Source organism: Pteropus alecto, unplaced genomic scaffold (genome assembly GCF_000325575.1).
Source record: "Pteropus alecto unplaced genomic scaffold, ASM32557v1 scaffold74, whole genome shotgun sequence".
Classification (NCBI taxonomy): domain Eukaryota; kingdom Metazoa; phylum Chordata; class Mammalia; order Chiroptera; family Pteropodidae; genus Pteropus; species Pteropus alecto.
This window is the reverse complement of record NW_006436291.1, coordinates 5,458,175-5,473,824: the sequence shown is the minus strand read 5'-3', so window position 1 is coordinate 5,473,824 and position 15,650 is coordinate 5,458,175. Positions and strand designations below refer to the sequence as shown.

The 15,650-nt window shown below is 49.5% G+C and overlaps 1 protein-coding gene across 5 annotated transcripts in view; it reads left to right on the top strand.

Annotated features, from left to right (window-relative positions):
- LHPP (phospholysine phosphohistidine inorganic pyrophosphate phosphatase) overlaps positions 1-15,650 on the top strand; it is a 121,001-nt gene that overhangs the window by 45,789 nt on the left and 59,562 nt on the right. For 4 of the 5 annotated variants that reach the window (XM_006912871.3, XM_025047535.1, XM_015590186.2 and 1 more), the window contains exons 5-6: positions 446-538; positions 11,843-11,934. In XM_006912871.3, the coding sequence (XP_006912933.1) occupies positions 446-538; positions 11,843-11,934 (185 nt within the window). The remainder of the gene's footprint in view (positions 1-445; positions 539-11,842; positions 11,935-15,650) is intronic. The other variant, XM_025047536.1, reaches the window with a different exon arrangement.

The window sequence follows — 15,650 nt, the reverse complement described above, 5'->3', positions numbered from 1 at the left end:
CCTAGGCTCCTGCCCCCATCAGGTCCTGTCACCGCCCTGCACGCAGGTGGGAGGGACGGCCAGACAGGCACGGGAGGCCTGGGCCCTGCTTTCCTGGCGGGGCTGTGACGGAGCTGGGGCGCGTGGGGGAAGTAGTGAGAACGCTGGCCAGGATGCCCGAATGACGACGCCTGTGGCTCTGCCAGCTGCGGGCCACCCCCCGCTGCGGTCGGGTGGTCGAGCCGGTGCCGGGTGCCTGGTGGGGAGGGGCCCCGAGCGTCCCGCAGGGCCCCATGTGGCGTCATCCCGCTCTTGCTGCGGGTGGTCTCCCAGCCCACGCGCCCCGCCCCTCGGAGGCCCCTGGCCCATGGCGGCATTCCAGGCGCTTCGTCCCGGATTCCCCAGAGGGAGGCCTCCGCTGCAGGTCGGGCCTTCACCTGTTGCTTCATCCCTTCTCTCTCCCCAGTACGCCTGTGGTATCGAAGCCGAGGTGGTGGGGAAACCTTCTCCTGAGTTTTTCAAGTCTGCCCTGCAGCAGATGGGGGTGGAGGCCCACCAGGTAGGATGCTCTGACGAAGTACGCGTGGTGGAGGCGGCTCTCTGGGGAGGCCCGGGGGGCACTACGCAGGGGCAGCCGTGGGGCACGAGGGGTTCCAGGGCTCAGGCAGGCTGCGGAGGTCGGCTGGCAGCCGTGGGTGGACCCCGCCGTCAGAGCTGATTTGGCTGGAAGCGGGGGAAAGACAGCAAAGGGGGCCCGCTGCATGTTGTAACCTGTTACATTCGTTTCGGTATAAGAGTGAGGAGCAGAAATGCCTTTGGCTTTTTACAAGTGACATTTGCTTTTTTTCCGGAAGGATAAGAATTGACAAAGCCTATTAGTATATTAATATTTCCCCAGAAAGACAATGGATAACAAGATTAAAACACTATGTAAAATAAAATCCCACATCTTACCACCTTTACATTAATGACAGTTTTGAGATAGATTGCCTTCCAAACATACATCTTTAAAAGAAAAAAAAGCAGTTATGATTTCAGTGTCCACAGTGCACGTCCCCTTCCCAGGGCGCGTGGAGCCGGTCTTCTCCAGTTGGCCGTGTCCTGAGAGCATCCTTAAAGAAACTGGACACGTGTCTGTAGTTGACCCCAGGCTGCCCTGCTGTCCGTCTTAGACATGGAACCAGGGGTCAATGTCAGTGCCCTGTGATGAGGCTGGTGCCCCAGGATCCCCGGGGCCTCCATTACTGTTGGACCTGAATTTCCCACATGAGCTCCAGTCTAGAGCACTGGTCTCTCACGATGCTGGAGGAAGATGGCCCTCTGCCACGCAAATCTGGAACCCACCCCCCTGCCCCTGTCCCAGTATTCACAGATGTCAGAAGGCACAGGGTCTTGGGGTTCCAGGAAACACCCAGGAAGTACCCTGTGAAGCTGGTGGAGAAAAAGAGGCTTGTGTTTCAATGAATGAAGACTGTAGAAATAAATACCTGTTTTTTTCATGATTCTGTTTCATAGGGCAGAATTTCTTTTTTATTTTGATAAATTACAAATATACATAGAAACAGAAAAAATGGTCCAGTGATTTCCCCCATACATCCATCACCCAGATACAACAGTTAAAAGATTTTGCCAAATTCCCTTTTTTTATCCCTTTTCTTTCTTTCTTTTTAAAAATTTACTTGTTTTTCTTTTCTTCTTGTGTTTTAAAGCAAATCCCAGACTTATTGTTACTATATCCTTTCATATTATAGTATGCCTTTCAAAAAAAGATGGTTATTTTTGACTGTGCAATGCTTTAAAACACCTAACAATGGCTAAGAACACAAAAAGATGCTCAGTGTCACTTGAGAAGTGCAAATCAAAGTTACATTGAAGTCCCACTCATACCCACTTGGATGGCCATAATAACTCAAACAAAAACAAAAACACACTGGAAAATAAGTATTGGCAAGAATGTAGAGGAATTGGAACCCCCACACTGGTAGGAATGTGAAATGGAGCAGCCACTATGACAAATAGCCACTACGGAAGATAGTTCTTCAGTAAGTTAAACGTAGACTTTCCACGCGACCCAGCAATCCACTCCTAGGAGTATAACCAAAAGGATCGAAAACAGGCGTTCAAATAAAAACTTATCCGTCATTATTCATAGGAGCATTATTCACAATAGCCAAAAGTTAGAAACAGTGCAGATGGTCCTCAAATGAGTGACAAACTAAATGTGCTATATTCACACAATGGGATATTTCAGCTATAAAAAGAATGAAATACTGATAAATGATATAATGCGAGTGAACTTTGAAAACATGGTAAGTGAAAGAAGCCAGTCACAAAGGCCACAGTTTATATATCATATATTTATATGAAATGTCCAGAAGAGGCAAATCCATAGAGACGTAAAATAGAGGAGTGGTTGCCAGGGGCTGGGAGTGTGGGGGAACAGGGGTGACTGCTTAGTGGGTGTGAGGTCTCCTTTTGGAGTGACAAAAATGTCTGGAACTAGATAGCAGTGATGGTCACACGATATTGTAAATGTGTTTAATGCCGCGGATTTGAGCACTTTAAAATGATTACATTGGTAAATCCGATGTGTATTTTATCACAATGAAAGAAAACCTACTCCCCAAAATCATTAGTAATTCCTTAGTATTATGTAATACCGATCCGAATTCAAATGCCCCTGGCTATCTCAGAAATGTTCTTTTACATTGATTTGGTTAAATCAAATCTCGCAATGTCTATACTTTGCATGTGGCTGTTTTATATCTTAAACCTCTTTTTAACTTTTTATCATGGAACATTTTATATATCTCTGCAACTAGAGAATGTAGCATAATGAACCTCCAGGGACCCATCTCTGAGCTTCAATAATTATCAACTAATAACCACTTTTAAAAAGTTGTTTTTAACTGTTCATTTTGAAGTAATTTCACATTTACAAAAAAGTTGCAAAAATAATACAAAGAATTCCCACGTGTCCTTAAACTGACTTCTCAAATGCTAACATCTTACATAAGGATGATAGAACAATTATGAAATCAGGAAATTAGCTCTGATACAAGACTATTTTTTTTAATCGCCTTAGAATTCTTTTATTTATTTTTAATTTTTCAGCTGGAGTTGACATTCAGTATTAGTTTACATTAGTTTCTGGTGTAAGCATCGATTGCAAGACTCTTAACCTAAAGACCCTTCTGCAGACGTCAACAGCCATCCCTCCAATACCTTTTATTGGGCCACTTACATTTAGCAGTCATGTCCCTGGTGTCCGTGACTCTGGGGCAGCCCCTCGGTCTTTCTGTGTGGTTCAGGACCATGGCATTTTTGAAGAGTACTGGCCAGTTATTTCGTAGAATGTTTTTCAGTTTGGTTATTTCCTTCTGTTTCCCCATGATTCGATTTTGGGTTATGCATTTTTGGCAGGAATCTCCCAGAAACAGTGCTGTGCCCCTGGGTACATTGCATCCGCAGGCATGTAGTGGCCCCCTGCTCGTCATTGATGATGTTCTCTCTATCCCAGGGGAGGTGGAGCCTGCCAGGGTTCTTCACTACAAAGTTACTGTTTGTCCTTTTGTGACTAATATGTGTCTTGTGGGAGAGCACTTGAAACTGTGTAAATATCCTCTTCTTATTCTTTTCTCCTCTTTACTTTAGCAGCCACTGATAATTCTTTCCTGAAACAGCTAGTACCGTTTGCCAAGTGGCCATTTTCTGTTTCATCGTTCCGTCTATATTTATTGGAATTTACTGTGAGGAAGGGCTTTGCTTTTTTTCTCCTATTGTTTATTTATTCCAACGTGGACTCAGGATTTTGTTTTATTTCATGAGTTACAGTCCATTTTTATGACCGTTTACACATTATTCAAATTGTCCTGTATTTGGCCATTGGAGCCCATCTCCAGATTAATAGCCACGTGTTTGATCTGTCTTTCTACCCACACTTCTCCCCTAGATTGTTTGGAATCAAATCCCGGAAACCGTATCACTTCTGCAAATATGGCTCTAAGAGATGGGAATTCTTTTTAAAAACCAATAATGCCATTATCACATCTAAGTAATCCTAACAATAATTCCTTCATACCAAAGGATATCCAGCCCCTGTCCGCATCTCCCTGACTTTTACGGTGATGTTGCTTACAGTTGGAATCTAGAGCCAAAGGAGGCCCTTGCACTGTGATTGGTCACTGTGATTCCTAAGTGGTTTTGAGTCTTATCAGTTCCCAGCTCCCTTTTGTTTTTCCTTGCAACGTCCTGAGGAACAAGCTGGGTTGTTCGTCCTGTGTGGTGTCCCACTGGAGTTTGCCACTTGCACCTCCGTGGTGTCCTCTCTGCCTCCCGTGTATGGGTAGTTGGATCGCGAAGCTTGGTCAGAGTCTGGTTCAGGTTTTTGACGACTGCTCTCTAGGCGGTGGTGTGCCCTCCATCAGGTGGCACAGGATGTCGGTGGTCTTTTGTGATATTAGCAGTGACTGATGATCGGTGCCTAAGTTCATTAACTCATTAAGGGCTTCAAAACGGTGATATTCGAATTCTGTCTTTCCTCCTTCATTGTTTTGCTCTGGATTACTTCTGTATAGGAAAACTCACCAACTGTTTGTTACCCCGAGGTGCAGTCCATATACCTCATGCCTGTTTCTCTCCCATACTTATTAGTTTTCAAAATGATAATTTGGTTCTCTAATGTCCTCTCAGGGTGACAAAGATTTAAAAATACATATACCATAAATAAATACACATAAACATACTTTATGTGTTTCAGTCCATTGCAGTTATTATCTTATTGATGTTCAAAGTATTTCATCTGTGACCAGTGGGAGCCTTCAGATTGGTGTCTGAGTGGTCTGAAGTGATCCCCGTGTCTCGGGGGTGGCAGGTTGTTTCATGGCTGCCTTGCACACTTCCTGCTCTCGGCCTGGACTCCACCACCCTCCCAAGGAGCCATGCTGACTTCTGTGGGAAATAGTATTTAGAAACCATAATCAGGACATTAGCAGTTCTCGTTTCTAGGTTGGTCATCATTGCTAAGCTTTTTTAGTCGACAAGGTTCATAAAAAATATATATCTTTAAACATGAAATGCATCGTGAGTTCATTCCAAAACTTCTGATTCAGATTCACACCTATGGGTTTGTACTTGGTCTCATCAATCTTATATCTGTATTTCCTTTTTCCATGTCAAAAATTCTGGCTCTTAAGAATACCAGTATCATCAGTCATTTGCTTTGGTCCAGAATACACACCAGAGTCTCGAATCTCCAAAGTGTGCCGTGTGAAAGAAGCCAGGCACAAAAGAGAGAGTGCCACCACCAGCGCTACCAATGTCACCAAGGCTGGGACAGTACTGTGTTGCTGGGCCAGGGGACCGGCCTGTGACGCACAGTATCTATCACTGTGATCGCTGATGACTGAATATAGAAGACTGGTGACTGGTACTGTCGACGATTTCCTTTTTTGACAGTCCTTTCTTTTTGCTTTGAGCAGATCCCTCTAGAGATTTACGGTATTTTAAAGCCCTTGGAATAGTTCTCCCTGGGTGTTTGCCACCAACAGGCTCCTCTCTGAATTCACTTTACTTCTGATTTTTAGGGAACTGGTTTTTCAGCATCTAAATTTGTGTTATAGTTATGTAAATACGTGGTTCCCAGATCAAACCCTCAAAGCGAGAATTACTCAAGGAGGTCTGGCTTCTGCCCTTTTCCTTCTCTTCCTACTCATCATCTCTCCTAGGTCCCTGTTTTTACAATTATTATGCTTATTTTTTCATTTTTAAAATATGAACAACTATATATATACTCATCATACTCATAGCATGTATTTTAGAATAAATTCTCAAGATAACGTGTTATAGAGTGGGAGAAAGGCTGTGGTGGTGATGTGAGCTAAAAACCAGTATTTATAATTATATGAGCAGTGGTCACAAACCATCTCAAACAGCTCCCACCCCCGCCAGACAAAAATAAGAAACTGTCCCTGCCTACAGAATAAGACCCACGAAGCTGAATGTGAAGACATTGAATTTGCTTATATTTGTATAGTTCTCCCTTGGGTGATATTCACCCCCCACCCCCAACACACACACACATTCTTTTTTTCTTTTTGGCATTTTCCAGTTATTTCCACATCACATCTTCTACATTCTGAATGAGAAGCTGCTCTCCCCACACCCCAAAGGGGAGCCAAGGCCCTTACGGGGGTCAGGTTAATCCAGGCTCCTCATTTGGCAGGTGCTGGGGCTTTGGGGTCTGGAGTGGGCGGTTAGGGTTCTGGATTCTTGGAGGGTTGTCTGCTGAGGTCATGTTCCTGCAGCCGTCCAGTCCCTCACTAGCATCTGTGGCCCTGGGTAGCCAAGGAATTTTCTCTGGTGGCTCCAAGCACACGTGGCGAGGCTGAATCTTATTTACCTGCCACATTATCATTCTCTTTCACCTCCCAGTCTCATACCTGTCTCTCCCTTTGACAGACAGTTGAGTGGCAATTATATGTTCTTAACACCCCCACCCCACCGTTTTTCTAAAATGGCCCATAATGTTTTTTGAGCCTCAGGATGTATAGACATCTTAAAGCAGTATTTCAGCATATGGCCATTTCAGATGAACTGTGTCTTATGCAGAAGGTAATAATTCTATGTTCCTGCTTCTTTATTTTTAATGAAAAATGCCTGTGAGGAGCTTTCTTGCTGCCGTAGTGCCGGGCTGTGGCAACCCTTAAATTTTTCAAGCTGCCTTTAATCAATAAAGTTATCACCAGTCATTTCCCTTGATAACTGCTTTTCCCCAGACCTGGACTCGCTCCTTGCTACTGAGGACTTTTCTGCCCGCCCTGAGAATGGATATAACCCCCCAAATCCAATTTTCATTTTAGCCTTTCCTCTATAGCTAGACATAACAGATCGCTGGTATTATTCTACTAGATGGGGAATTCAGACCTCATAGAGGTGAGCAGCCCCTTTCTAGGATTCAGTAATAAGGCAAAGAATAACATACCTTAAAGATTACTTCTAGAAATACCTCATTCTCGTGGTTTGAGGCTTCTGAATCAGTGGGTTGGTTTGTTTTTTTGCTTCATACTAAAGCCCAAATGATGTGAAAGTTTTGGCAGTTTCACGAAAAGCCCCATCAGTTGCAAATTATGTGGGTTCAGTGGAAATGGGGACTGTTCCAAGCAGATTGCTTGGGGGCTGGATGCTCCCATTTCCTAGAGGGGCCCGGGGCTCGGAAGGGAAGGGCCACGAGCGCCGTGCATGCTCGGCACACCCTGGTTCTGTCGTGTGCCCATTTATCTCATGAAATGCTTGCCCCGTCCCTTGTCGTAGTTGCTTGCATTTCCATTTTAAGGTTAAGACTGTTTCTCAACCTTGGCACTGTTGACATTTTAGGGCCAGATCATTCTGTGGTGGGGGCTGTCCTGTGCACTGTAGGAGGCTTGCTGATAGCCCCCTACCCCAGTTGTGAAACCACAGATGTCTCCAGCCATTGCCAGATGTCCCCGGGGAGCAAAATGACCCCCAGTTGAGGACCGCAGCATTGGGGAATGGTCTCACAGAAAATTCTAGCATTAAACCCAGGATTCCTCCACTGGTGAGGGGCGAGCCTGCGGCCCAGCCCTCTCCTGGCCTCTGCTGTACCCTGTTCTCAAGGAGAGGCCGGCGGCATTTCAGAATTTTCAGATTTGGTAAATGAAGTTTGAAAAGGCCTATTTAGTAGTACAACGTCATTTTCTATCTTGAAAAATATTACAAAATGAAAATATTGTTGGTGGGATACAAACTATAGAATATAAAGTTAGACACAATCCTGAGTGGTGAGGGTAGGCGCCCTCAGGACGGCCTATCAGAAATGAGGGTGAGGCCTGCGGGGTTCCCCAAGGAAGCCTGAGCATAAAGCGTGGGCTCCGCCCCATCTGTTTGCTACCCCCATTCTCAGGGCGTTAAGTTTAGCTGTGTGGCTCTGGGAACAGTCTGCTCCCCTGGTGAGGTCTGTCGGTGGGGCGTGGCCTCCGCCTCTTCAGGTGTGTCCGTCAGGGAAGGTCCATCCCTTCTCCTTTGTTGGCTGAGCCCCGCCCCTGGCCCAGGCCCCGCCCCCTGCCGTGCTCTGTCCCTGGGGCCAGTTAGGGGAGGCCTTGTGGAGACATTATCAGCTTGCAGCACCTGGAGAGCTGGCGCCCGTCGTTCCTGCACCCTCGTTTGAACCCGAGCAGTTTCAGGAAATTCCAGCTCTGAGGTTGCCTTTGTGTCGTGTCTCCTAGTCATAAGGTATCTTTAAAACCTCTTGTCTTCGTTTTTCCTGAGACCTTTTCTCCCCTAGAGCCTTTTTAGTAGATTTCATTTTCCTCTCTTCAAAACACAAGTATTTTTTATCCGATGATAAAATAACTTATGTTACTAAAGCAATAAGAAAACTTCAGAAGTACCAGAAAAAAATAGTCATCCTTCCACTCACCTAGAATAACACAAATCATGCTTAACCTCTCTGATTTTTTTTATGTGTCTCCATGCACATTTTTAACACAAAATTGGGGTAATCCTGTATGTGCCATGTGAAACCTGATTTCCCCCTCGTAATATCGTATTGGGAACCGTTTCCTTTGGGCTTGTTCGAAGTCGTATTCCTTCGTGCAGATTCCAGTGCTCTGTGCCAGGCCCCTGTCGTTGGAGGTGGAGGTGGCTTACAGGTTCCCTCTTGTGTCTAACCCTGGGGGACAGGCCCGTGTGTGCGTCCTTGTGCAGTTCCTTGTTATTGCTTAGAAGCCCCAGCAGTCAGGCTGTGATGCACGTGGCTCATTTGTTTCTGTTTTAGGAGGGCGATGTCACTTCACCCTCCTCGCCAGCTGTCTGCAAGTGTGCATTTCCCCGCACCAACACCTGCTGTCTGACTCTATAAAATAGTGTTGTTTGAGTTTTGCTGGGTTCATATTGTTCTTTACGCATGTAGCAGACCGTGGGGGAAATTAGCGATTAATTAATCTCCAGGTGTCTGAGGGGACCTGGGTTCCTCTGAGCATTCCAGCTGAAGGTCTAGGCTCATCTCATTGTGGGGTGTCACCTCCAGGCCTTTCCACGGGGGTGTGTGCCCCTTGGGGCTGAAATTCAGACCGAGCCCTCTGCTCCTTCAGCACAGCCCTGCTGTTTGCTGTCCCGAGAGAGGGTGAAGGGTGCTTCCCCTGCCAGGGTCCTGGGATAACCAGAAAATTGATGAAACACGGGCTTTCTTGTGAGAGCTCCTTGGCGCTGGGCATCATCACCCGTCAGAGCGGGTTCTTCCCCCGGCACCAGGATGGTGAAGAGCGCACCATGGCAGGCGGACAAATGCTCGAGACGGACGAACGCATCTGCTTTTCGAACCCGAACCGGAAAAGCTGCCGAAAGGGCTGGGGCGCCCCGCTCCAGCTCACCCGACTGCTGGGTTCTGTGGGAGTCCGACCCCGCTGTCTCCGACCGGCTTCCTCGTGCCGTGTTGCAGGCAGGAGGCTCGTGCAGCCGGGCCTGACAGGTAGCGTTTTTTTATTTCCCCTGACAGCGCACCTCTTGACCTCTATCTTCTCACCAATGATTTTTTAAATCCTAAATGATTCGGCAATAATTGCTCCTCCTCGCGTGATTATTGCCCTTCACTGATAGTAAATCTGCGAACTCCCCAGGGCCCGAGGGCGTTTGGCATGCGGCGCCCACACCTGGCCCCGCCAGGCATCACCGCTCCAGGCAGCTGCACCCCTGCCCTCCAGCCCCTCGCTCGGGCTGCGGGGCTCCACCTGGATCTGGGCATCGGTGCGTTTTGCAGAACCACAGCTGCCGCTCCATGGAAGAGCCGCCTCCAAGGGCACAGACGTCCCAGTTCCATCCGCATGTGCCACATCAACAAATGTCCTCACCCAGGAAGCCCCAGAATCTCTCCTCTGAGGGAGAAGTGTTCTGCTGCCTCAGTGTGTGTGTGCGCACACAAAATTTGATTTGCCCCTGAAGCATGGAAGGTGCCAGGCATGACACGTAATCATTGGAAGACCTGTTTCATTTCCAAGGATCCTTCTAGCAAGAAGGCCCCAGCCTCTGAGAGAGCCCTAAGTTGGAACGCCGTGATGGTTCACGGGCTGACCTTAGCATTTCGGGACAACTCGAGAAGGGCAAAGTGGAATCTCACGCTAGGGCTGACAAGCAGCCTGGCCACCTCAGCCAAGCACCTGCCCACTCATCGTAGTTCTCTGACGCACCGTGCATTTTTTAGGAATTATTTTTCTCTCTGTGGTTTATTTTAGGTAGTATCTATTGCTGTGTCTTCAAGTTCATTAATCTTTTTTTCTGCATCATCTAATCTGACACTAATCTCGTTCAGCACTTATCTCATTCAGTATATTTTTCAATTTATACAACGTAGTTTTCTTACCTAGAGTCTTGATCTGGGTCTTTTCTTTTTCCTCCCATGTCTCTACTTAACTTTTGAAACACATGGAATATGGTTACAATAATGACTTAATGCCCTTGTCTGCTGATTCTCACATCTGTGTTAGTTCTGGGTCAGTTTCGATTGAGTTTTCTCCTCATTCTGTGTGATACTTGTCTTCTTTCTATGTCTGATTATTTTTTATTGGATACCAGACTTTGTGCATTTTACTTTTTGGGACGCTGGGCATTTTTGTATGCCCATAAGTGCATTTGCGTTTTGTTCTGGGATACAGTCAGATTACTTGGCAGCAGTTGATCCTTGCAGAACTTGCTTTTAAGGTTGAGAGGCAGCACCAGAGCAGGCTGTAGCCGAGGGCCAACGATTCCCAGCCATCGAGGCAAGGCGCTCCTGGGAACGTTTCTCAGTGCCCTGCGAAGTACGGGATTTTCCAGCCTGGCTGGTGGGAACAGTCACGTTCCCTACCCTGTGTGAGGTCTGAGCAGCTCTCTGTAATTTTCCTGCGAGATTCGTTTCCTGGCCCCAGACGGTTTCCTCACTTGCCTGAACTGATTGGCCGGCTACTGAATACTGCGTCATTTCTGGGGGAGTCCGCCGTCGAGCTCCGCCATTCTTTTCTGGGTAGCCCTCTCCTCTTGGATACTGTTTTCTTGGGAATTCTCGCTGCCGCGGTCTCCCAGCTCTTAGCAACGTCTCTTCAACTCGGGGCGTCTGCTGTGTTCCACCTGGTTCTCCCTCTGTGCGCCCACAGCTTGAAAGGTCTGAAGGCAGTAAGCTGGGGAAGTTATAGAGGTCACCTGTTTGTTTCCTGTGTCTCAGAAATCATTGTCCTGCTTGATGTCCATGGTCTTGAAAACTGTTGTTTTTATATAGTTTGTCTGATTTTCTAGTTGTTTCAGGTGGGAGAATAAATCCTGGAGGTAGCTTTTTAAAATGACGTGTAGGCTGTGTGCATTTCCTGTGTATGTGTGTGTGTGTGTGTGTGTGTGTATTTGTTTGCATATTATTTTATTTTTTATAGTAGCACCTTCACCGTTGAAAGGAAAACCCGTTAAACTGCGACCTTGAAAGATTTGCCAAAGATTTACTTGGTTGACACAGAACCAAGGATTGACAAAATAACCTGGCTATAGAGTGTTTAGTCACAGATAAAATTCAGCCCACGTTCAAGTAGACGCAAGACAGTGCCAGCCTTCCCACATGTCCTTGTGGTACCATATCGCTTTGACACCTGCTGATTGATTTAATATTGCCCAAATATGTACCGTTCAGAGCCACGGCCCATGGGAACACTGGGAGATATATTCGAGGTGGGTTGACTTTTAATCAATAGGATGATGCTATTACCTTGTTTAATTTGTACGACGGTGGTTTTAAACCTCAAGTCAAGCAGTTTATTATGTCGAAAAAGATGAAGGGGCACAGGAGGAAAACTGACATTACCTCTGCATGCATCTCACTGCGGGACAGGCCGTCATGATTGGAGACGACATCGTGGGTGACGTCGGCGGCGCCCAGCGGTGTGGAATGCGAGCGCTGCAGGTGCGGACCGGGAAGTTCAGGTGAGTGCGTCGCGCGTGGCCGGCTTCCTCTGCCCGCCTTCCTCCGTGGATTCCGGGGTGGCCACGTCTTTGTTCTGTTTTGTTGTACGAAATAAAGGGGATTATCCCTCCCAAATGGCAGAGCAGCGTGTGGGCACCCACTGGCTTTCCCGGGACAGTCCTCGGAGGGGCCTGGCTGCCCTTCTGTAGCAGAGAGTGGTCAGGTAAAGCAGCTTTGACACCGGGCCCAGGTTTCAGAATGGGTTTGAGTAGGTGTGTGATGCACTGCGGCCGTCCCAGGCCGCTGCCCGCCGAACGCGGGCCTTGCTCCGTTGGAGCCTAGGCTGCATGGCAGCGGTTGTGGCTCGTGGGCACTCAGCCTGCCTGGTCATCCCCACCTCCTTTTGCTCCACCTTCCCCGTTCTTCGAGAGGCAGAGACCCCAGAGACGCCCCACCCATGGTCAGGGGCAGGTCAGGGATGCTTTGGAACAGAACCTCTGTCTGCAGAGGAGCTTGTGTTTTCTTCGATGGGCCAAAGGTCAGCCTGGTCTGGGCCACGTCTCTGGCGGACGCCTGTTGGGGGTTGGGCCCTCCCCTCGCAGCACGTGGAGATGCCTTGTGGTGACCGGGCTCACTCGGCCGTTGAGAGTACCTAAGACATCAGAGTGTTGTCTCGCCTCATTCTAGATGGTTTTAGTTTCAGCCATTCAGAGAATATAGTTTTGCGGGTGCCGGAGAGACGTGGTTAAACCCTGGTTAGCTGGGGGGACCGGATTTGGGGAGGGGAGTGCTACGTCTGTCCTGAGGGACCTTCTTGGACAGGATCAGGGAACTAGATGAGAAGACCTGACTCTCACTCTGGGGCCCCTCTCCTGTGTGAGACTTCAGGGACCTGTGGGTTTAGGGGCTGTAGGTGGACACGAGGTAAGTGAGGAAGTCTTGGGGCTGTGGGGTCTGAGGCCAGGAAGCCCGGTCCCTTCCAGCCACCTCCTGGACCCTCCCAGGGTTCAGAGGTCCTCGTGGAGCCCTTGGCACACCTGGAATGGGGATCTTCTTTCTTCCCCAGCCTCTCAAAGGAGGGTTTCCTGGGTCCCCTCAGCAAGGGTGTGAGGGGGACCCCACTCACAAAACGGAACAGTCTGTCTAAGATGCCAGCCTGGGGCTCTGAGGTCCCTAATCCCACCTTTTCCCCAAAGTTGCAGAGCCCAGCCCTGTGGCTGGCCAGTGGGACGTGGTGCCCTCTGGGTGACGCCCTTCTGCATAGTGCCACCTGGCCCATGGGCCCGCCCCAGTGTCAGCCGTCCCATCAGGAGCCAGCTGTCCTGGCAGCTGTCACCTGCTCAGTGAGCATCACTGACCAGGATCACAGGAGTGATGCTTCTTTGTTGAAAAGCCAGTGGTGTGGCATAGAAGGAGGTGAACAGTGAGAACTGTGAAGTTTATTTTCACAGAAATTCTTCTGGGTTCTTGGGGGAGAAAACATGTCATCTGTCCCGACTAAACAGCGCCTCAGTTGGGGTCTTTCCGGCCAGCCCAAGCTGTGCACCTGTAAACCAAGGACATACCGACTTTGCCCCAGGCCCCTAGTGTGCCGCTAGGTGGCTGGGTCTCTGAGACGGTCCACACACACAGGCGGATGCCCGGGGACGTGCAGGGGGTTGTAGGAGGCTGCATCCCACCTTACGCCACCTGGGTCAGCACCTTTCAGAGTTCCCCGTACCCCCATTTCCTGGCGAGATAAACCCCGTCAACGGCCACATCCCTCCAGACTGCCCTCTCTGTGTAGATAAATGTGGTTAATATATACTTTTTTTTTTTTTTTTAACAAAAACGGGATTATATTATTTCATAACCTGCCGTTTTCTTGAGCAATGTTTTATGGCATCTTTCATGGTTATCCTTCCTCATTTTAAATATCTAAGCAGGTGCTGCCTGTAAGTACTAGTCTCATTCCTGGCACTTGACAAGCCCTCGGGAAAGGTGGGGTGATGATGGTGATGTCTGTCTCACGCCCTTGCGGGTCCAGCCACTCGGCCCTAAGTGGAGAGGATGGGGCTTGGCCTATCTTTTCTTGATGGTGTTTAAATTTCAGACCTTTTGATTAGTTTGTTTGTAAGGCTGTGAGTCTGCCTGTGTTACGTGCAGGATGGAGGGAGAAGACCCTTCGTTCAGGTGAGGTAGTGCATGAGCCACCCAAGGGGAGACCACGTGGTGGAGCAGGAGCCTGGGTTCTGTGTGCATGAAAGCAGGTGAGACCTCCCTGCCGCTGGCCACTCTAGAGCCAGCCCGTTCCATACGGTAGCCACGAGCTGCAGGTGGTTGCTGAGCGCTCGAAATGAGGCCAGTCCAGAGTGAGGTGCTGGAAGTGCCAAGTTCAAGGTTCCAAAGACCGAGTGGAGAAAAAGGATGCAGAAGGGCTCACTTGTAATTTCTTTTCGCTGATGGCAAAGGCTGATACTTTATGTTAATTTTGCCTGCTTGTTTTTATTTTTGTTAACGTGGCTGCTAGAAGGTTCTGGCTTGCCTGTGGGGCTCTCCTTAGGGCTCAGTGCATTTCCGTGGGACAGCAGGGCTCCTGCACCGCCCCCTTCTACCTGTAGGTGGCACCCTCGGTGCAGAGGCCGCACCTTGGCTGGGGCATGACCTGATGGACAGTCATAGGAGCTGTGTGCTCTGTGGCCCTCAGGGACCTACAAATCCACAGAGGCCCCATGGCACCCTGCATGGTGCTCTCTGCGGGTGTGTGGCCGGCTCAGGCCAGAGCACGGCCTCAGAAGTCAGCGGCACCCTGGCAGCTGGGCCAGCGTCCCTTCCCTCCCGCCCCCCACGCAGCACCCAGCGACTCCTCTCAGGCTGCCCCCCGCCCCGCCCCAGAGCTCTCTGCCCTTCTGGGCACCTGTGTGAGCAGGCAGCACTGGGTTTAAAGATCAGCTTGTCCCCTGTCTGCATCACATGTGAGCTGGGCAGGGACAGTGTGAACCTGTCCTTTCCATGTGCTGGGCCTCTTATCTGAGTGGCCTCACAGGAGCCAGGGGCCGCTGGATGGGTCAGCAGGGCATTAGAAGGCCCCATGGACCCTGTCCTCTGTCAGTGGCCTTGGTCTAGACGTGGCTGAATTGGGGGAGCCAGACGAGTGGAAGATGGCCTTGTCGTGGGTACAGGTGGCAGACAGCTGCTCACACCTGGCCACAGGGCTTCTCCACCTGCTTGAGGCCAAGGGCAGGGACGGGGAGGCTGAGCCGAGTGCGAATCTGCGCGGGGGTCCTTCCAGTCTCTAGTACTCGTAAAGGAGGGAGGCCAGAGGGGGTGACACAGGGCCTCCCAGTGGCCTTGCCGCAGGATGCCCCTCAGGCCAGTGCCTTCTTGTTGTACACACATGCACATTCACATAGGTGCTCATGCACACACGTGCAAGACTGTGTGTCCGAGGCCACGGCGCTGCTGGGGAGTGTGTGACTGGGGCTCGCCCTGCCGGGGAGTGTGTGACTGGGGCTCGCCCGTGGCCGCAGCTCTCCCTGTGACTGGTGTGTCTGTTCCCCTTGCTTCTTCCTGCCGTTATCGCAAAATGGCCCGAAGAGAAGGGGACGGAGCCTCAGAGTTGGGCAGGTCGCAGGGCGGCCTGAGCTTGGGAAGGAAAAGTTTGGTTCCTTCATAGGAAGGGTCTGGAGCTTTGCCCGGGGGCGGGGTCCTAGGGCAGCTGGCACATCCACCCCGCCCAGCAGGGCTGCCCAGGCCT